The sequence below is a fragment of the Phaethon lepturus genome, unplaced genomic scaffold, assembly GCF_000687285.1.
Source record: "Phaethon lepturus isolate BGI_N335 unplaced genomic scaffold, ASM68728v1 scaffold5694, whole genome shotgun sequence".
In the NCBI taxonomy this organism is placed as follows: Eukaryota; Metazoa; Chordata; class Aves; order Phaethontiformes; family Phaethontidae; genus Phaethon; species Phaethon lepturus.
This window is the reverse complement of record NW_010535336.1, coordinates 1-21,925: the sequence shown is the minus strand read 5'-3', so window position 1 is coordinate 21,925 and position 21,925 is coordinate 1. Positions and strand designations below refer to the sequence as shown.

Genomic DNA, 21,925 nt, shown 5'->3' with positions numbered 1-21,925 from the left:
GAAAATGCCTCCAGAATAAATTCACTGACAGTTTGTATGCCTAAAACGTGTGGCATAAACCAAAAACTATTATGAGGGCCAAATAAGACCTGAGCCGCCTGTCAACTTTATGTGTGGGTCTTCTTGAATATCACCAAATCAGATTATGGACTTTTTGTTTGGGAAAGTAGCTGTGATAGAGTAATGAGGGAGGAGTATTTCACATTTTTGATCTGAGGAACTTTTAAAAATAGTTTTTTCTTTCTGAAACTGAGAAAAATGCAGACTGAAAAGTAACACAACTGGGTGAGGACTAAGAATGATTTGCAAGTGTCAAGACATATCCTTCCATCTGGTATTTCCACTTGATTTGTTTTTAGTCACTGCTAACAAGCAATACATAAGAATCAAAATAATCAGATGAGTTTTCATCTCAATGCTCCTAGAAATAGGACATTCCTTCCTGGTTATTCTTTCCCCACAAATAGTGATACAGCTTTGGGGTTGTGTTTATTTCCTTTGAAATACTTAATTATTGAGAACTTAATTTCTCATTTACTTTTGGAAAAAAATACCGAAAGAAGAGTTACGTTCTAGATTAATAAAACAGATAGAAACCTGCAGCTCTTGCAGCTGTATTCCATTCTATTCAACAGGTATAATGTGTGTTTTTAAGAGGGTAGTACATTCATTAGGGCAGTGAATAAGAATGTTTGCTGTATCCCTGTAAGCCTGGCAGCTCCCTCCCTCTTGTCAGCTCTTTATTCTGTTCTCTCTGTCACTCTTAATCCCCTGTCCTGCCTACTAAATTGCAGCTTCCTCCATTAATCCACCTGCTCTGCAACGCTCTCAATTTTTTCTGAAAGGCTTTAGGGAAAATCCAAGTATCACACATATTACTCCCACTGCTAATTCAGGTTCTTCTCCTTTAATACTGTTACCTGCATCAGAAACGTGTGTGATTTCTCTTTCTTCTTTGAAGTATTTATCTATTTCCCAGGGTTATCAGTCCTCTGCTTTGGTCACGGTCTCTTGCACTCGGTTACCTGTTTGCTAGCTCCTGTCAGACTCCTTCAGGTGAAGCAACTAGCTCTAGGATGCCCTCCGTAACATCATGCCATTCATGCTCCTTTCCCTCTGGCCTTTCCTCTTCCTTTCCCGGAGGCTGATTTTCAATTTTCATTTATGTCTTTTACCCTCTTCTCTCCTCTTTTCTGCACCAGCTCACACACTGAGCAGGTGCTCAAGCATGTCCGGCAGTCTCCCCTTCACAAAAGTCAGCATTTAACAGGAGCTGTGGAAGGTGTTAACCTTCCAGCCTCTGCTTCACCTCTGTGTCAAGTTGTCTTCTCTTGGGTGCCTGCACTGGGTCGTTGCCAGTCCCTAGGTCCTGCGGTCCTCCTCCATCCAGACCAAAGCAGAGGCCGGAGCGCAGGCACGGAGGCCCCAGTGAAGCGGAGGGGCTGTGTGCTCACTCTCTTTTTGCCAGTAATTAACCATAACTTCCCTTTCCGAACCTTGCGTTAGGGCCTGACAGCCTACTGCCTGCCTCACCTGCTGCCTCTTGAGTTAACTTAAATAGTCTGGTGGGGAGAACATTTGCTCTTGGGCATCCTGGAAGAGAGTGACAGTTTCCTTAAGTTACTGAAGAGCAGTCAGCACACAGCTGGGGAGCGTTACGCTTCTCAGAGGAGAACCGACAAACAGGAGTTGATTCGGCAGCCTGTGATTTCTGTCTGTCATTCCTTCCCCTGTACAGCATGCCAGCAAGGGGTGTATCTTTCCCCTCCACTAACTGGAATGTAGTAACACCAGTGATGAGGTAATGTCTGCTGAACTGGTAGTGGTCTAGTTCATGGGCTGGGGAAAGAGGGAGAATCACCTGCTTGACTAATGTCCAAGACCTCTGTCTTCTCCTGCAGCATGAACCCTCTGTGTGTTTCCTCCACTTCTGTTATGGGGGATCCAGTAACGGGGAGAATTGCTTGTGAGTTTAGTCAGTGGTGCTTGTCATTTTCATACCATTTTCAATAACTATTTCAGGTAGTGTGTTTAAACATCCAATACTTTTTTCTTGGAAATCAGGTACTTCATACATTTTGTAACTTTTTTACTTAGTAACTTGTTGGTAGCCACTTCGGTGGCTGCCAACCTTGCATATGCATAGACCTAGCAACCAGTTGATGGCAATGCAGTAAAGCAACCTGTGTGCAAACTATGAGTACCGCATGTTTCCTTATAGAAGTACTATGTGCATCAAACTGCTTAATGCCTTCTTCATTTTATTACAAACACTTTTAATTAAAAAGCATTTGTAATTAGAGTCTCTTTTCTGCTTTGAGCTCTTTTTTCCATCTCCTTTAATAAGAGAGAAATTCTGTATAGTCCCCCTACTAGAGTTGAAAACATTAACCATCTGTCAGCATATCTTAGTCTTTGGGTATAATTCAATAATTATCTTCAAGTGCAATTGGTGATATTACACATTTGCTGAAACACTTATGAGGGAAAGTACTTTAGGGAAATAAACCTTTCAGTGTGCGTTGTAGAATTGCAGGCAGATTTTGTGTTTTTTATTGCCTCTGAAATAATTGTGCTCTGCTTTTTTATTGCAGTACCTACTAGAAATGAAAAGCTTAATTCTGCCCCCTGAACATATTCTGAAGAGAGGGGACAGTGAAGCAATAGCATATGCTTTCTTTCATCTTCAACACTGGAAAAGAGTAGAGGGGGCACTGAATCTCTTACACTGTACATGGGAAGGCAGTAAGTAATTCTCTTTCTTACAAAGGCACTAATAAATTAGTTTTATTGAATGTAATGAGAAAATAATAGCTTTTTGTGAAGTATAGTATGTGGGAATTTTGGAGGTCAGTTATATCCTCCCCAGCATTGAAATATTTGAAATTCAAACTGAAAATACAAACTTCATTTAAATGAGAAGGGTTCTGAATAGTTGCATTGTGCTTGCTGTGTAACACTGAATAAAATTTTCCATCTTCTTTGTGACGTATTTTCTTATTCATGTATAGGGGATAATAATTTACCTTTCTCATTCCAGAGTTGTAGACATTTGTTTGTTATTATTTGAATGCTTTGATATTGGGAAATTATGAGTGTGTCTTATAAGCAGAAAAAAACCCCAAAACTCAACAACATAAAATACTGTGTTGTTTTATACTGTTCATTAATATTTAATTGGCAAACACGTGAATCCAGTGGAGGACCACTAGGTTGTATAGGGGGCTGGAACATGTGAAGCAGGAAAAGGTGCTTGGTGAGCTGGTTTTATGCAGCTTGGAAAAGACTTCTGGTAGGTGAAGGAGAGATCCAGTTGCTGTCTTCCACCACCCAGTGGAGAGATAATATGGAAGACAGAGTCAAAGTCTCAGAAGGGCACAGCGGAAAGACAGGAGGCAATAGATACAAGCTGCAGCAGGAGAAATTTCATTTAGACATAAGAAAAATATTTTCAGAATGAAAGTGGTGATGCACTGGAACAGGTTGATGGTAGATTGTGGCATCTCCATCCCTGGAGATACTCAGGGCTCAACTGGACATGGGCCAGAGCAACCAGACCTAACTTTGAAATTGGCCCTGCTTAGAGTACGGGTTTGGAGTTGTGTACTAAGCCTCTAACCTAAATTATCATATCCTGTCTTTGAGATGTGTTCTTTTCAGGTTCCAGAGAATTAAAAAGTACCTTTTAGAGTCAGCCGTTGTGGGCTTTTTTAATGCAGATTTTTCTTTCTGATTCTTTCTTGCTTGCTTGCTTTCTTGCTTCTCTACTTTCTTCTGTTCTCTTTTAGCCTCTCCGTATGTCAGTATACCACTATTTTTTCCTTCTTCCATTTGCTGTTCTCGTTTAGGTTTGTTACAAAAGATACAGTTTGACACCATGATAATTCCTATGGAAATAGACTCAATACTGCCATTGTAAAAGTGACTTACTGTCTCAGTCACTGTATTAGATCACCTGAACTTGTGTAATTTGCAATATAGGCTCTCTGAGGAAGCATTGGCTTTATTTCTAGGTGTACAGAGCACCTTGCTCAGTTATCCGTACCATTCCCACCTGGGATTTGCTCTGCTGCATTGTTCCCTGTCCTACCTACTTGCTCTTTTCCTGACATTTCTCCCAGTCTATTATTTTCTCTGTCATAGCTTCCTCCTCTGTGGCTTATTTTCAGTGGGTTGCTTTTATGTAGTGTTTCTTCTCTTACAGATGCTTGCAGAAGTCCTTTAGCCCACGGCCTTGTTATCCCATCATTATGGAGCAGTATTTTGCAGGGAATCCTGAATAGATCTTCTTTTGGTTTGTCAGGCTGGGGAGTCCCTAAAGGGGCTGTTTACAAGGACCAGCTTTTGGCACAGGACACTGACTGCCCTGCAGTCCTCCTGCCACCTGGGAAATCTAATCATCTGGGCCTGAAGGCAGCGTAGGGCATTCCCATCTAACTGCATTAACTGATTCCTCTCCTTATTACTTCCACAGCAATCTGAATATGTATTTTATTAGCTAATATTTGTATAGTAGCCTGCAAAGATGTAAATGATTATTATTGCATAACCTCTATAAAGAAAAATCCGTAATTCATTCTGTGCTGCAATTTCAGAGAGTTGAACAGTGCTCAAGAATTTTGTTCAGATTTTGCTCACGCATAAAGACTCCCATAAAAACCATGGATTTTAATGGTTTCATCAGTATCTAGTCCAATAATCATAACTTTTGGTCCATATCTCAGTCTGGGTAATATTCTTTACAGATGTAGTGAACTATTTATGTCACTCGTCTGTCCTTTACTTGCAAAAAGGTTTCCTTAGAATCTCTGTGCAATTATAAGATAAAACCAGTGGAAACATGATAGAGAAATTACATTTAATTAAATACTAGTTCTAACCAACAGTCTTCATACCGTACATGGTCAGTTGCCCTCACTTTCTTTCTAGGTATTTATGTACTTGCCATGTCTTTAAAGTGTGCTGTACTGTCGGCATGCTTAAGTAACCACAAGTCTCACTTTAGTAGCTTGTATGTAGTAATCCAATGCCCACATATATACACTATTCAGTGTTGCAGGAATTGAGCAGAATTAAGTACAGTCAGTCAGTCACTTGGGGGATGCATTTTGAATGCTTCTGAGGAGGTTAAGGTCACTGCTAATTAAGACAGCCTTTAACAAAGCTTATGCAGATATGTCTTTGTGATATATTCAACTCTGAAATTCTCAGAGTGTTTTTCCCAAACTGCATTCAACAATCGAGAAAAGTGAGGTGATAAAAATAATGAATATCATCGAACTGGAGTATTGGTAGTTTCCTGCTCTGTCTTCATTCTATCAGTCAAAGTACAGTTTTACTCCTGGGACAACTGAAAAAGCCCAAATGACACCATGTGAAACGTTGCTCTGCTTTTGATCCCAGTGTTCTGTACAGAACGTCTATAGTTTCAAGAGTAACCAAATTTCAAGAGGCTGAGGTGCTTGTTTGTCACTGGCTTCTAAACTTGTGTCATGTTTCCTATTGTTTGTGTGAAGAAGAAAAACCTAGGGGTTCTCAAATGCTACCGTGGCTTTTACGATGAGCACACGGTTGAATAGCAAACTGCCTCTGTGCTGCCTGAATTGATTAATGTAAAATAAGATCAGATAATACTGTAAGAGTCAGGCAGAGAAGTACTTCTGTAAACACAGCTGATACAGATGAACGAGAGCACTTTCTTCCATGGCTGATAACATTGCTAAACAAACTGTTTTGCTGTAAATATTCCATATTTGGTCTCATGTCAAAGATGACTGCTTAAATTCAAGCAAAATCTATACAGATATTTTTTGCTTGTTTTCTAAAAGCAGTATCTTTACTGCCCCTTTTTATTTTTATTAGAACCTTAATACTACTGTGATTCAGGGTAAGGCAGTAGAGGCATGACTGTCTGCTTAAATATTAAGCCAAATTTGAAGGAAAAATTTATGTTGGTGATGTTGAAGTGATGAGCATTGAACGTCCCTCCACATATGTTGTTGTACAGATGCTCAAGTTTGCTGCCTGTGAAGATCATACAAGGCTTGGTTTATTGTATTTGTACTTGACTTTTTGGGGTGTTGTGGAGAGGGGGGATTTAATAATGAAAGAATGTTACAGCCCAGGTTGGTTTACAACCTTTGAGGGTTTCTGCCTTCTTTACTATTGCTTTAAGCATAGTAATCAAGAATAAATACACTCATATAATTGCACAAAAAATACAGCTGACATTATTTCAAATGCAGTGTGCGCAACTGAAAATATTGGGGTATTGTGTATTTTAAACCAATTCCTTGGTTGCCTTGTGAGCAAGAGATAATGGAGTGTTATTGTGTGGCAGTAGGCTGTGCCTAACATCTAAAATATACAGTGCTTCTAGGACATCTGTTGAGGAAAATATTGCTTCAGTGACTGATGTTCATAGGAGTAGTGAGAATAACACGTTGATGACATTTTAACAGTGAGAATAATATATAGGATAATGGAAAAGGATGCCTTGATTGCAAAGCTGTAATTCAGTCAAGTATTCTGATGTTTCCATAAGCCACACTCAGATGGCCTGTGACATCATCACCATCCAGATTTAGTAATCCATTTCCCTCCCTCTCTGTTACTATTTTCAATTTAAAAAATGCATAAGATTAAGTATTAAGTAATACATGACCTGAAGATTTATATTGGAAACCTGACTTGATCTACTACATTTAAAAAGAATGCATGTGAGGAACCTGGTTTTAATAATTCAGTATTAATCTTTGATTGCCAGATATAAAATGAAAACATTGGCTGTGTTGGTTAAAACTGGTTCTCTGGGCTTGAGTCATCAGTGTTACTTGGTCTGTGGGAGCGTGATGGGAAAAAAGTAGCGTATTTTTTTCCATGAAAAAATTCTATTATGCTTGATGCACAGAGATTGTGAGTATTGGCCTGAATTCACAAGCTTGGCTGGTCATTTTTGTAGGCTATACTTGTTACATGAGATACACTTCTTTCCCCTGAGATTTAAAAATTCTGCAGTCTAAAAGCCTAAGACAAATGTGTAAATTTGGCTATTTTCTCATCCCAAATCCAAAACATAGCTTCACACTAGGTTCTCTGCAGAAAATTAACTCTATCCCAGCTGAAACCAGGACATATGTACAGTGGGCTCTGATCATGCAAACATTCATGTATGTACTTGTAATGTTGTATCGCTTGATGCCCATGAACCTTCTCCCAAGAATAAACATAAGTGTTTGCAGGATTAAAAGCTAAGTGTAGGTTTATATTTTGGCATTTCCTTGAGCAATTTATATGCTGTTTGCAAGCAAATATTAATGTTATATTTTGTCTGTTTTTCAAAATTGTAAATATAGTTAAGTATGCCCAGTGACTGCCACGCTCGCAGTAACTTGTGCATGGTGTTGTTTTCTTTTCAGCTTTCAGAATGATCCCCTATCCACTGGAAAAAGGACATCTTTTCTACCCTTACCCAATTTGTACAGAAACCGCAGATAGAGAACTACTACCATGTACGTTCAACTTATCTCTTCTTACTGTTAACATCAAAGAATCGTTTGCCTGAGTCTCACAGCACTGCTCTCCATTGATGCCTTTTAAAATGGATACACTGGATTAGAATCATCGGGTTGACAGTGTCTCTGGAGCTTCCTTGATGGTTTAAGAGGCAGCTCCTAGCCATAGTTCATAACAATTAGCTATATCTTTATTGTTGTTGACGATGTAGGGACATGGAGAGAGATTACTGAAGAGGTATAAATCAGTTAGATCTTGCTGTTCTTTCTTGCCAAGACACTGGAAAATATGTCTGGTCTTTTTTCTCAGGTAACATCCCATCAAACAAAAAGCACAGTGGCACAGCCTTGTTAGTCTTTTGCAGACACAGTAGCTACTTAAATTCCAAGGCAAGATCAAATCTGCTTGAGGACAGCTGGATCATTAGTGCAGCTGTTACTCTGACAGGTTATGCTGACGTTTTCTGAAAAGCAGTCTTAAATAGCAAGAAAGGGTTTTCTTTGTGTAATCGTTTATGTGTTGTTATGAAGAGATTGATATGAAATTACCTCAGTCATTTATTATATATGTTTATTGCATGCATTAGCAAAGTGCCAACAGCGTTCCCAGTGCTCTGCAAGATGCAGATAGAAAGACAGATCCAGCCCTTGGGAAGAGTTACAGTCCAAGCTAATGGGACTTCTTGCAGTGCATGCAGTGAAGCACAAGAATGCAGAGGAAGAGCCAAAGCAGCCAGTCTTGCAAACAGTTATGCTTCATTCCCACATGTTTTCTTGCTGAAGTCAGTGGGACTTTGCAGGGTCAGGGCAGGGGAGGCAAATACAAGTAGATCCAAGGAAGAAGATTCTTCTCTCACCTTGTCTATCCTTGAAAAAGGAATAAAGAGAAGTTTTTTTCTGGAAAAAGTAAAACAGCCTGCTTCTGCTGTGAAGGCTGGTTTTGAGAGCATTTGCACTCTTTGTAGTCTTTCATTCAAAACTTCTCTGGTTTGGGCTGAAAAATGTGTTGCCACTTTTTATAAGCCTATATGAGTAAACATTAGGTGAGAATAATACAGGGAAAATCACTCATTGTGAGTCTCTTTTTCACAGTACTTTCTCGCTGATACTACACAGAAATCCTTGGCAACTGACAGTATCTCCCCACCCCATTATAATCACCCTAATTATAACAACACCTCTTAGAGTGCTCTGCTTGCTTTACTCAGAGGGATGCTGAGTTGGGGAGGGTGGAGTGTCAGGAGATTTAGGAATGACAAAGTCATGCAGAATAGCTCAGCGTTCTCTTTTTAGGTGCAAAACTAATCGTTCTTGTCAAATGTTAGAAGCAAGGGACACTTTAACAGCATATGCAGACAATCGTGTTCTGCTCTGGCAGTTATGAGAAATGCCTTTCACTGCAGTGTCTCTTGGGTTTGAGTAGGGAAGGGTTTAACACACTGTGACAGACACAGGTCAGTTAAAGGCGTTTGCCATACCTGTCCATACCCTTTAATTGCCTGTGTAAAGGTCAATCAGCTGGAATTGTATCAAAACACTACGATCTGATAGGCTATCCAATTTAAAAATATCAATCACAAACCTTTTGCCATGGCTGGATAACAGACCGGAACAACAAGTTTGAGCCTGTGTCAAAAGCAAGTGCAAAAAAATGAGCACAAGAAATCTTAGACTTACAAAGTCCATGATCTGCTATTTCCCGATCTCCAAGTTTAATTGAAATCAAAGAGAAGTTGCACATTATCTGTGTTTTTCTTTTTAAACTGAATTAATTAGGAGGCCCAAAAATCATACATATTTTTAGTTCATAATATTTTCATTTAACCTCTTATGAATTCCTGCGGTTGGCTTTGGAAATGACTACAGGATGTAGTAGTCATGGATGAATGCAGTCATGAATATTGTCCTGCTATGTTGCTGGATTTCCTTGTGTTTACATTTTCTGCAGGTACAATGAGATGACAGCTGGTCACTGAAGCAAAGAAAGTAGGCAAAATGGAAGAGTAATGTTTAGTGTGTATAAATAGTCATAGGATTTGAGTATATGGAAAGCCTTGAGGTTGGTCCTGTATGAGAAAAAACATTTCAAAGTTTGAATTTATCATGACTGTGGCTCCAAACTATGGACTGAATGAGTGAAGCAGAGAGAGAAGTGTCCACCAGACCTTTTGCCAACCCAGCCTAATTTTCACCTTGAATCTGAGCTACCATAAAAGTTTAAGGGATATATTCTTCCAGTATAATATTCATTATCCTCTTCTGACCCTTTTAGCCTTCTCAGTGCTGCTTTCTCCAAAGCCAAGCAAGTGATTTTTCATACCAGAGTTGAGGAAGTTTCTGTATTCCTTTTAGTGTATACTAATAAACATCTTAAAAATTCACTATTAATTTAAATTCCAGGTTTTAACGCTTTAAAAAGTTGTTGTATTGTTATAAGTATACAGAAAATTCTGAAAATCTGAATTTAAAGTACGTATTTATATGTCCTCCCTTGAGGATAACTTTTCTTGGTTCTGCAGATTAAACCCTCAGGATTTACTGTTACAAAGGCTGTAGTTTTACAGCCTGCTTAAACAGATCTACAGCTATGCTTCTGCAAGGTTGGTCTTGCTGCTGCTCCCGGGTGCATGTTTCTGCACTCTCTGTGTATCAGCATTAGCAACATGCAGCCGTGCAGCTGGTCAATGACCTGCATAAAAAACCTGGATGTTTTATTTGTAGGCTAGTTTTCTGGGGTTAGTTGTTGCACAGCTGCATTATAGTTAGTTCTGGCACAAGGAAAGCAAAAGTGACATGTACATAGGACCAGAGTAAGCCAGAAATAGGATCTTTAGATGAGGATTATTTGGCGGTGAGGTGACTGACCCAACAATAATGTTAGCCTTAGGTTTCAGACCTATGTGTTTCTTCTTTCAAAAGCATCTTTGGGTGTCTGTGGCTGTTTAAACAGTGTTGGGTTGGGTTTGAGGTTTTTTATGTATAATTTGCCTTCCCATCTTTTTTCTTAACAGCATTTCATGAAGTTTCAGTTTACCCCAAGAAAGAGCTTCCCTTCTTCATCCTCTTCACTGCTGGACTATGTTCTTTCACAGCCATGCTAGCCCTCCTGACACATCAGTTCCCAGAGCTTATGGGGGTCTTCGCAAAAGCTGTGAGTATTCTCTACTGCTGCTCTCTTCTGGTAAATAAAGACACAGATGCAGGAAGAGCTGAGCTAAATATTGCAGGGTATTAAATATCTGCATATTCACTAGTATAAATAAAACATCAAGAGGTGTCTGAGCAGGGGGACACTTGAACAACTGTGTAGGGAGCTAATCAGTAAAACACAGTACTGTCTGTCTTTTCTGGTCTATATGGCTCTTTTGTTACGCTAGATCTCTTGTGATTTTGCCAAAAAAGGCTTGGTGGGAGAAGGGAATATCTGTGTTTTCATATATAATCCAATAAAATAAATTAATACTGGTTTCCAAACCCCTCTATTTTGTATAGAGCCATAATGACTGTGCTGCGCTTTCCAGTGCAGTAGAAACTCCTAATATGAGCAGAAACAGAGTGTAGTCATAACCAGGACAAATTTCTGTGTTCTTTCCCCAAACTGCCATGAAGGAAGTAGTCTCAATATTTGCCTCATAACTTTTCTTAACTACATCGAGGGAAGTCTCTGATAATTCTGCTTTTTTAATTGACCAAGGATTAATAAATATTGGAGGATGAGGGGGAAGGGCCATCGATTATGCTAAAACACTTTTTTTTGTGTGTGTGTGTGAAACCAGGTGGTGTGCTAGGATATGAAAAATCCACGTAGAGAAAAGTTCTAGGCTATTAAAAAAAAACTGTCTCCTCCAAAAAATACTGAATATCCTCTGTTGTAATTATTTTTTCAGATATATTTATATCTCTTGTAGGTCTTGTATTTCCAAAACAGCTTCCTGGCCTTGTTTTTAATGTCTTTGGTGCTTTTGATTTGGGGGGCAGAGGGGGTGGACTGGAGGAGGCAAGGCTGAAAGGCTTTGGCAGATTCCACATTGCAAGTGCTTTCTCAAACTCCTTTGCAAATAGCAAGAGACTCCCTTTTGCAGGTGAACCAGGTCTTCTACCACCCAGGCCTGTGCGTGGTTGTAGGTTCTTTCGTCAAGAATTTTCTTTCATTAGCTCTAGAAGACACAAAATAAGATTAGCTGTAGCAAAAGATGCCACTTCTAGCAGCAAAAAGTGCTGAAACGTACCTGAAATATTACTATTTTCTCTTGCTTCTTGAGTCCATATGTAGGCATTAGGTGGACAGTAGGTGCACAATTTGGGCACATGATCTTAAACTTCGTTGTAAAGCTTTTTTTGTATTTTTTTCCTTAAGTAATTGAAATGCATGACCCTTATTTGGGGGCTCTTTCAATGTAATCTGCAGTTTTCTTGTACTGTCACAGTTAATGACCCCAAATCTGTCCCCATTAGCCTTGTTCCTGTGCTTGTCAGCCTTGTATTCTATCTGAAGCTAGTGGTATGATGAGATTTTGCGCTTATTGCTCCTGCTACAGGCAGTGAGCTACTGGAATTGGAGAAAATTGGTAGCATGTTTGCATGGGCTTAACTCATTAGACAGAGATATCAGAAGTTGCCTTGGTAGTGTGTTAGTAATTGGTTCTCCATGGTTTGGAGCATGCAGGTTCCAAAGCCATTTGGGGAGTAGAATCAGACTAGAAGGGTCTATTTCCCTGATGTGTCAGTGCAGCTGCCACTGATGTTAATAGATACCCCAAGACTCTGTACACAGTTATTAAGTTCTGCGTATCAGAGCAGGCAAAGCTCCTAGTTAATAAAATAAGCACAGACAAATAGAACTGAAATGTGGGCTGTGTTAATGTGCATAAAAATCAGCAAGATCACTCAAGATCTCTGAAGCTGTATGGATGCGGGTGGTATGTCAGTTAACATGCATTGTGACTTGTTTTAGCTGTATCTTAATCTTCAAAAACCACCACACGCAGCACTTGCGTTTTTCTTGTACATGGGAAGGGCAGAATTCAAGCCCATGGCCATTGATCTAGTGGCTCGTAGAAAGGCTTTGATTCAGAAGGCGCATTTTGTTGTCTCCCCTGGGAAAAGTAGCCAAGGTGTATGAGACTAAAGGAAATCATGGCAGACATCTCTTTGAAATGCAGCTGTATCAGAACAGAGGTTGGCCAGCCCTAGGTCTTCCCTTTCAGTTTTAGGGAAGATTGTTTCATAAATAACTAATTTCATAAATAGCTAAAAGATGAATATGCTGACTGTTGCTGTGGTTATGTGCATTGAATTACCTATTCCTATATGGCTGGTACTCATTGTGTTGTGGTATATTACATTGTGAAACTGTGCACATATACTTTAATTTTAATAGGTCAGAATTATTCCTTCTCTTATGCCTGCCAATCCCAAAAGCATTGCACAGATGTAATATCGCCGTCATGGACCAGGCTTATGTTATTGCAAGTTGACATTTACCGTATTTCACAAAAACTGAACAAATTAACATGATTGGGTGTTGGGAACTAGCTTTGACCTGTCCTTCAGGTAGCATCATCTTGCACCTTTTCCATAGCCCATTAACCCAGACAGTAGGTTCTTCAAGGCAGAAAAAGCACTTGAGTTCCAAGGACCTCCTCCACGTGTGAGACTGCCAAAGGTAGCCTATGCCACTATGACAGTCCCCTAGGGCAGAAGTCAAAGGTATTTTAAAGCTATTTTTCTCTTCTGGGAAGTTCAACATAGGATGGAATTCACCAAACTCCATCCGTGCATGCATGTTTTAGGGCCAGAACCTGCTCTGAAAGCTGCCTGTCAGTTCAGCTGCAAGTTTGGATATTCCCAACTGCATCCAACCAATTCTGTAAAGTTGTACCTGGAAGTAAGCTTGGCTCTTCCCATAATGAAATTGGAATAATCCAGTTCTTCTTTGATTGTGTTGTCAGGCTGAGTATCAGTAACTTTAAAATGACAGTAGATATTAGCATTTTCACTAGGTTAGGAAGAAGTGGGTTCACAGCTTGTGGTTTTAATTTTTGCAAGGCTTTCTAACAAAAGTCTTTGGAGGCCGCTTAAGATACAAATACAAGCATTAAGAAATTTGTGATTGCATGGCTTCGATAAAATTGTCAGCACAGTGTAGGTATTATTAAATTTATCTCATTGTCATGCAGAAATAATAAAAATATCTGGGAAATCGTTAAAAATATGTAAGTACAGGTCCTTTCATGACACAGTAGCAATAAGAAAATATCCTGAATAAAATTGGGAGTTGTATTAACAAGGGAGTCGCTGTATAATTTGTCAACAGTCGTGTCTAAACGTGTAGTGCCTAGTTAAATTTTTTAAATGAGTGAAACTTCAGAAAGACTTATTTTTTCTCTGATTTGATTCCTTTGTTTGCCTGAGGTCACTGACATGGTCTATTTCACTATTTCCTGTATGATGGATGAGAGCTCAGTTCAGCAAGCAGGTTTGCCTAGCGAGATACTTCATCTGCTTGGACCTCTGTAGACAGTGAGGCAGGGAATACATAGATCAGATCACAGAGACTGAGCAATAAATAGTCAGTTCTTCCATGCAAACACCAGCCACGCAGTGGCAAAACTTAAAAAGATACTTTTGCATATCTGTTTTAATCAAATGGTGGTATTCAGAAGGTGGTCCCAGAAAGCTGCTTTCTGCCAGCTTTAAAATAGCCAGGTTGGTAGTTTTCTTTTAAAATAGAGAATAGTAATAGCAAACTTTTTACAGGTCTCCCATCACCAGTTCTCTGCCACCTTGAATTCTTACTCAACTGCTGGTGCTGTTTCTTCTGTTACGTGTGGATAAAACCAGTGTCAAGAGGAAAGGCAAAAAAAATAAACAAAACAAAACAACCATATCATGCAGACTAAGCCCTCTTGGGTGTTATGTTTGCCATGTGGCAAACAAGCTGGATAGGCATATGCCAGTGGTGTCTGAGGACAGGAGCACCAGGAGCTTTCCAAGAGCCAGACAGCCCCAGCACAGATGTTGTTTACATGGGTTTGTACAAGAGAGTAGGTGGCATCCTGAACCTCTCGCTGTCAGCAAAGGTTTTGTTTGGACTTCAGTGAAGCTAGGCTTTGGTATCCATGAATTTAAATGTATTTTGTAGACCAACTGATTTTACAGGTGGAGAAAAACGGCTCGTTTTAAGCTACAGAACTTCGCTGAGTTTGTTATAAGATACAGTCGACTACTTCAGCAACAAAATTCCTGTGAATTGCAGTAAAAGTTACTGTCAGGCAAATTATTCTTGTTTCATTGATTTAACAAGTGTTAATTTGCACTGGTTAGAAAGCTGAGTTTTACCTAAGTAGATGTGATGGTGCAAGCTTACCACATAGATCGAGCACTACTCAAAGAGCAAAAAATAATCCTCTAGTAAGCCTTCTGCATTTGGCAAAATTAAATGGAAATATTTATTTAAACAGTTCACAGCTTAATCAGAGGGAATGCTTCTACTTAGGCTAAGCCACTTGAAATAGTAATAGCAAACTCTTAAGATTAGGTAAGTCAGTGTTACATTAATTCAGCTGCGATTCACGTTACACGGGTTGACCTTTAGCACTACAGCTGAAACTCTGTTCAGCTTCAGTTAGAACAAGTTTTTTCTTTGACTTGTGCTTCTGACAAAAATCTCATTACCGTTATGATGGTCTTACCTGGTTTCCCCATGATGCACAACTTGTCCATGATATGGTGGCTGTATTGTATGCAAACATGTCCAAGAGGAGAAAAAGAATTTGAATGTTTACTATTGCCTTTAAAATGCATAAGCATCATAAACATCATACTTTTTTACAGTTAAACTCTGCACAGAGCCCATTTTGGTAAACAGTAAAACTGTTGGCAGATATTTTCTTGCTTGATACCATGAAATGGTTATAATCTCTGGCTGTTGGATATTACCATTTTGAAATGATTTAAATAGATTTGCCATATATAGCTGTGTTTCAGCAGCACACAGACCTCTAACAATTTTTGAAAGTGCATTTTTCATACTTACCTTTAGATACTTAGGAGCATAAGTTAGAGACCAAGGACATATCTGTATTAAATAATAAAATACTGTTCATTCTGCAGCTCCAAAGGCAAATGACACATCACAGCTCACATCTGTAGCCCTAAACTCTCTTCCCTTCAAAGGCAGGATGGCCCCCTCCTCGCTGGCTGCTGGGGACTGTCCCTGCCCTGTGCTATCCCCAAACTCTGCCTGGGCTTTGTTGAGGAGAGACTAACTGGCAGGGGCCAGAACTGTGTCAGGAGCTGTGCCAGCAGTTCAGGAGTGTGGCTGGGTTAGGCCAGCACCCTGCACTGCGCCGCAGTCCTCCTGGCTTTGCGGGAGAAGACAAAGCCTGACCACTGCAGCTTCCTCTGCAGCTGGGGATAGAGAGGGAAGAGACAATTTCCAAAGGCAGTTCTGGTCCTGGGATGAGTAGAATTATGCTCTGGAAGTGCTTAGTTCTCTTCAGTGACTACAGGGGGACCAGAACCCCTCATCTACATCTTTTAAGTGCCTAAAGATACATGGAACAAATTCAGAACAGGAGAAGGGATGCAAGTCTGTTAATACAAAAAGTCTGATGCTCTCTTTTGTCAGGAGAGAGAGTTCTTTCTTTTGGGCAAAAAGAGAACCCATCCAGCACCAGATTTGCTAAAGCAAAATACTGACCTACCAAGCAGACACATCAGTGCAGTAAGCAGAGTTCATATATTTTGTGCTGACTGCAGAGCAGTAACTGAAACACAAACCTCTTGCAGCTCTTTGCCGATCAGAACTGTGTATTTTTAGCAAAGTCACATCAGCTTAAATGGTTGGAAGCCACTGTGCTCTTTCATACATGTATAGGGCCCCCATGTATCTGTATGTAATGTGTACAGTTGAATTGCAATTAATATAAAGCACAGTTAATACATATTTCCCAAAATTTTGGGAGTGCTTTGAGTACCTGAGTTCTGAGATGTTCTGAGGTAGATGGCAGTGGTTTTTTCCTGTGATAAAATGGTCTCTGTTGGCTTGACTTTTGTGACATATGCCTGTCCTAACATTAACATATTGAAAGCTCTTTCAACATTGCTGACTGTGTTCTGTAAAAGAGGGAGGAGGTTAAGATAAATTCCAGTCAGTGATGCCTCAATGTATATAGCAGAATCTATAGATAACCCAGAACCATTTTGACCCTGAATCTAAAGACACGCTTTTTGTCTCTGAGAGGTGGTCTGATAGATTCTGCCGTTACGAAAAAGCTCCTTCCCTTCAGTAGGTTTTGGTTTGAGCTTTTAGTGGCTTCAGTATGAGCCTGAATCTGGGATGTGAGATGTGTGAAAACTTTTGTAGTTCATCACTTTAATCTTCATAAAAATGGGGCTTTCACTTTCTTTACTGCAAAATCCAGAAATCTGTATATATGCAAGGCTCAGGATTTGGCAGAAAGTCTTTATACGTGAGTTATATAATTTTTATCATGCTGGAGGATCTTACAGAGGAACGTGGCAAGAGTTTTGTTTCTTACTGGACAGCTTTCTCTTGAGGGTGTATTTTATCCTGGATTTTGATCTGAATATGTATCTGATTTCTTTGCAGTTTCTCAGCACCCTCTTTGCCCCTTTAAATTTTGTGATGGAAAAAGTAGAAAGTATCCTGCCCTCCAGTCTGTGGCACCAGCTGACAAGGATCTGAGGGAGCACGCCTGCTGACTGACTGCCGTGACATCTTCTGTGCCAACTTTTTGTTGACCACAAGAAAGCATGATAAAAAAGGGAAGCAGTTCTAAGACTTAAAAACTCTTCATGGATTGTCTGTTCTCATATAAAAACTGTTTTGTTGTACAAAATACATTGATGTTAGGTTCTATTATATTTTGCCTTCAGAAAAGAAAAAATTAAAAATAAACTTTTGTGTATTGCAGCATTGCTGTCTTTTGGCTTCTTCTTCAAAGCTCGGATTGTACTTTGTGTTCTTAAACATGTGTGGTGTATCTGCTTCACCACAGCCAGGGCTTGGCTTTCCGTTCAGTTAATGAAAAAACACTAATAACTTAACAATTAAGCAACAGTATCACTGCCTTTTCTTACAGAGTTCAGTTAGGGTGAAGCCCTTACTGCTAGAGACAGTCTAGACGAGGCTTCTGGACACTTAAAGCAGCTTTAGGCTCTCCAGGCAGTATGGATAGCACATTTGGCTTCTGATTCCCATCCTTGTGCAGAGGTCAGTTTTAGCCTCATTTGAATTTGCAAAAAGTCCATGTACTTTACAGATTTTCTTCACACCACTGTTACTTCAGGTACCTCCAGAAACTCCATGCTTTGTTCTCTGTCCAGAAAGCAAAGCATAAATAATGGCAGAGAACTGACGACAAATTTACTTGTAGTGAGTGATCGTTGCGTTCATGCTCTTACACATTTCTTGCTGAATTTCTGTTGCATTACTAGAGCTTTTCGAGTATGAAAAAAACTTTTCCCTGTACAGATTAAACATCAGTGTTATAAACTGTTGCTTGAGACCAGAAGCTCATTTGCAAAATTGGTGTTAGTTCATGCACAATTAATAGAGAGGTTGGTGTTTCGTCATTAGTGCTTACCTCAGGAAATCTTAACCCAGAGCTGTGAGAGGTTTAGTCAAAGTATTCACTTATAACTTAGGCACTGTAGATGGAAGCTTCCCACAGACACCTCTGCTAATGCACGAGGCCAGCTCTAAGATCAAGAATTTGATTTGGAAGTTGAAGCAAATAGTCCTCTCTCTGTCAAGAATTTAATTTGCATCCTTGCAGATGCCTCAAGGGTATTTCTTTTTTCCCTCAGCTTCTCTCCCAGGTAAGGAAGCGTAAACCCGATGCAGTGGATCAAAAACGCCGCTTTTCCAGTTCAACTTTGCTGTTCTTCTAAAAATTCTAAACAGCTTAAGGGACTGTGATCACCAGCAGATAAGTTTGTCTATCAATGAGGAAATGAGTGAGCAAAGTCAAAACTGCTGTTAGCAGAGTTGCTATAAAAGGAAAGTGTTTCTCAACAGCAGGAGATGCGTTATGTTCTTTTTTGCCCTCTTGATCACAGATATGCTAGTCTACATAGAAGAAAGATTTTTGTCCAAGTAAGCACTGGTACAGCATTAAAGCAAACTGAGGAAAAAAGGCAACCCCACAGCAGGAGAAATCAACTGAAAGAATGAGACCTGAGGGAGGACATGGAAGATCAGAGAGCCCCGTGGCTAAGTGTTAAAACTGGTGAGGTGTGTCGCTGTCGGGGATTTCCATACAGGTTTTTCATCTCTGGCCATTATTCCTGCAAAACAATTCACTGTAATGTTGAAATTAGTTCGGCTCGCATTTAATGTGGGATGTGGCGTAAGATTAGAGGTAGTGGATTGCTAGCGTGGGGAAGTGTGAAACGGGCTGGTGTTTGTGTTCTTGGCTTTGCATCTGAATTGCTACAACAGCCACAGAGAACACTTTTCCAGCAGGTGCTCCTGCCTATCTCTGGCTGTAGAACGATGGATAATTATAGGTGTTTGTTTGCCTCACAACGGCGCTGTCAGAATTATTTAAGGTGGATGAAAATCAGAAGGTTCAGGCATACTCAGCTCTTGCTGTCCTGTGCTGGTTTGTGTTGCTTATTCCCAGCCACCTCAAAAACCTTCATTTATAAATGAAGTTTATAAACTTTATAAAGTTCATTTATAGGTACCCTACATTCCAGAAGAACAAATTGCTGTGATTAACAGTCCTAATACATAAATATGTTTGCCTATCAGTGTATTTCTAGCTATATACAAATGTCCGTGTTTGCCAGCAGCTAAGGTACTAGTTTGGCCGTGTGTTAGAAGCAGCGATAATGTGAATTATGATCTGTGGGGGAATCACTATCTGTAATAATCTGATAAAAAGGAGTGCTTAACTCCTAGAAGAATCAGATCCTTGATTTGAACTATGGGGAACTTTTAGGAACTCAAAAGTATCTGTATACAATTCTATTATTTCTACTGTTTCTAGTAACCATCTCCTTCATAAGCTGTAATGAGCCATGGATCTTATCTAGAAGATATTTCTTTAGCTTTAATTATAATTCTAGGCATCTGGGAGACCAGGCAAATCAGACAAAAGGATTTTCTTTTTCAGCAGGCAGAGTTTGTTGCCTTAGGCTTTTCTGCCTCTGACATATTTCCTGTGAAGTTCAGCGTGGCTTAGATCAAAAGGCGAACACAGCCCACGATTATAACGATGGAAAGCCTCTGGCTTAGTGCAGAGATGAGCCTTCTGGAAGTCGGATTCAGATAATAACTTGTCCAAATCTTCAGTTTGCAGATTTTTTTTTTGGGGGGGGTGGTGCTTTTAAGCTCCAAATGTTCACAGTTCCCCCTTTTTTTTTTGTAAAGACAACCTAGTACAGTTTGGATGCATGCTATCTCTTTACGCTGCAACCTGCGTAGAACAAAGGAGAGACAGACCCCCAGGAGTGTCAGGTAAGTCAAGCTGGCCACCTTCTGGCCCTCCCACCGGTTAGATGTACAGCTGCTCCAAGCCAGAGCCCTACCCGGAGAGGTGAGTGCTGCACCTAGGGGAAGGCTGCTGTTTTCTCTGGTTGTAAATCATTTCCTGTCATTTGGCGTGAACGTCGAATAAACAGACTTTTCAGTGGGATAGCAAAGAAGTCCTTACCCCAGGAGAAACAAGGAAAAACATCAGTTTTCCTATGTTGCAGAAGCCTACAAGAAGGTAAACACCTGAAGGAAGCTGCACCTCCCCCTTACACAACGCATCCCCCCCTTCACACTGGGGCTGTCACTTGAAAGCTCAGCGGCTCAGTTTAAGGCAGTGTGGGCGAGGTAGCCCCCAGCTCAGGGCAGAGAGGCACTGCCGGAACAACGGAGGGGGAGCAGTCCATATAGTGCTTCGTATACGTTTGCTTCTTCCATGCAATTAGCAGCAGAAAAGGGAAGATGAAGCCATATCCATTTGAGCTGTTACACACCAAAATAAAAGACATGTTTTCCGACTACAGCCCAGGAGCTGCTGCTGTCTTTCAGATCAGAATCCAAGTTCATGCGTGTCATTTGGAGTGGCAGGAGAAACCTGCAGGCTCTTGTCCGTCACCACAAAACCGCCTCTGCCCCCAGAGGTGCCCATCACCTGTATGTAGCCCTTCCTAAGAGCATGGGGCGAAACCCACGGGGACGAGCAACCGTTGGTACGTTCCGTGCTGCCACGCTGGATGAAGAGCTGTTTTTTCCCGGTGAAAGCACCCTCCCCAGCCCAAGAGCGCCGAGTCCCGCGAGAAGCTGGGCACGAAGCCTGCGGGCAGGGGCTGCCGGCTGCCTGCTGAGCACAGCGGGGATTTGGGCGCCCGGGCTGGGTGCCCTTCAGCAGCTGTGCAGCACAGTACCAGAACTGCGGTGCTTTATTCCTCATTCACATCAGCAAAGATGCTGATACAGGAGTGGGAGGTGAGGGTGAGATGCAGAAATTGGGTTTGGATGTTTTTGCAGAGGGGGAAAGCAAAAAAAGCGTAACAATCTCTCGAGCTGCAATACCCACAGCCTGCAACACACACCACTATTCCTAAAAGTCATTCCCCATTTTCCATGCGGTAAAAGAACATTATACTTTTTGGTGATATTTCTCCTCCTAAAACAGCTCAACACGCTTTTTAGGGTTAAAGTTGTTAAAAAAGAAAATAGTGGGGAGGGAGCAATCCCAAAATCTTGGCAGGCTAACAGCATTTCAGAGCGCTGCTAGATTCTGATTTCATGCAGCAAAAGTAAAGGGAACTCCCTCAAGAAAATTGGACTGCATATTTAAAAAAAACCACAACCCGACAACCTTTTGCCTCATCTAATATTATTCTGACACTGAAGTGTCTACCTAGGGACAGCTGTTTCCTCTCCATGACTAAACACATGAATAAATTTATTCCATAGAACAAAGTACAGGATTATTTCATTTGCCTTGCCTGATTTCTGTCTCTTCTGAGGGTTTTTTCCCCTTTTTTGTCTTTAATTAGCTGAAGGTTGAGGAGGTGCCTTTCCTAGCAATATTTAATCCTCTGAGCATTTTTTCCCACTAAGAAAAAGCAAAAGCTCTCAGGAGTGCTTTTTTCATGGAAGAAAGAAGCTTACAGCTGTAAGAAGCCTACCTTGAGCTCTTAAAAAAAAAAATCATAAATAAAGCAAAAAATGCAATCAAATAATCGGCCAGCTCCGCTGTTACACATTTGTTGTGCTGCAAGATAATCTGCTTTCCCTCTGGTGAAGCAGGCTTGGTGGGGGGATTGCATTGCAGCTCATTGTGCGGAATATAAAATTCAGGCTGCTGCGCGTGCCTCTGGCGGGCTCGCTGCTGCGCGGGGCAGGGGGTCTCCATCCCCTACTGGATATGGCGGGG

General features: G+C 40.6%; 1 protein-coding gene across 1 annotated transcript in view; it reads left to right on the top strand.

Moving 5' to 3' along the window:
* The window catches only part of LOC104619767 (suppressor of tumorigenicity 7 protein homolog), a 57,465-nt gene extending 40,013 nt beyond the window's left edge, over positions 1-17,452 (top strand). Inside the window, exons 9-12 of the mRNA XM_010285766.1 lie at positions 2,595-2,745; positions 7,419-7,511; positions 10,526-10,665; positions 17,131-17,452. Coding sequence (XP_010284068.1) covers positions 2,595-2,745; positions 7,419-7,511; positions 10,526-10,665; positions 17,131-17,226 — 480 coding nt within the window. The 3' untranslated portion in view covers positions 17,227-17,452. The remainder of the gene's footprint in view (positions 1-2,594; positions 2,746-7,418; positions 7,512-10,525; positions 10,666-17,130) is intronic.
* Positions 17,453-21,925: the final 4,473 nt, after the last annotated feature.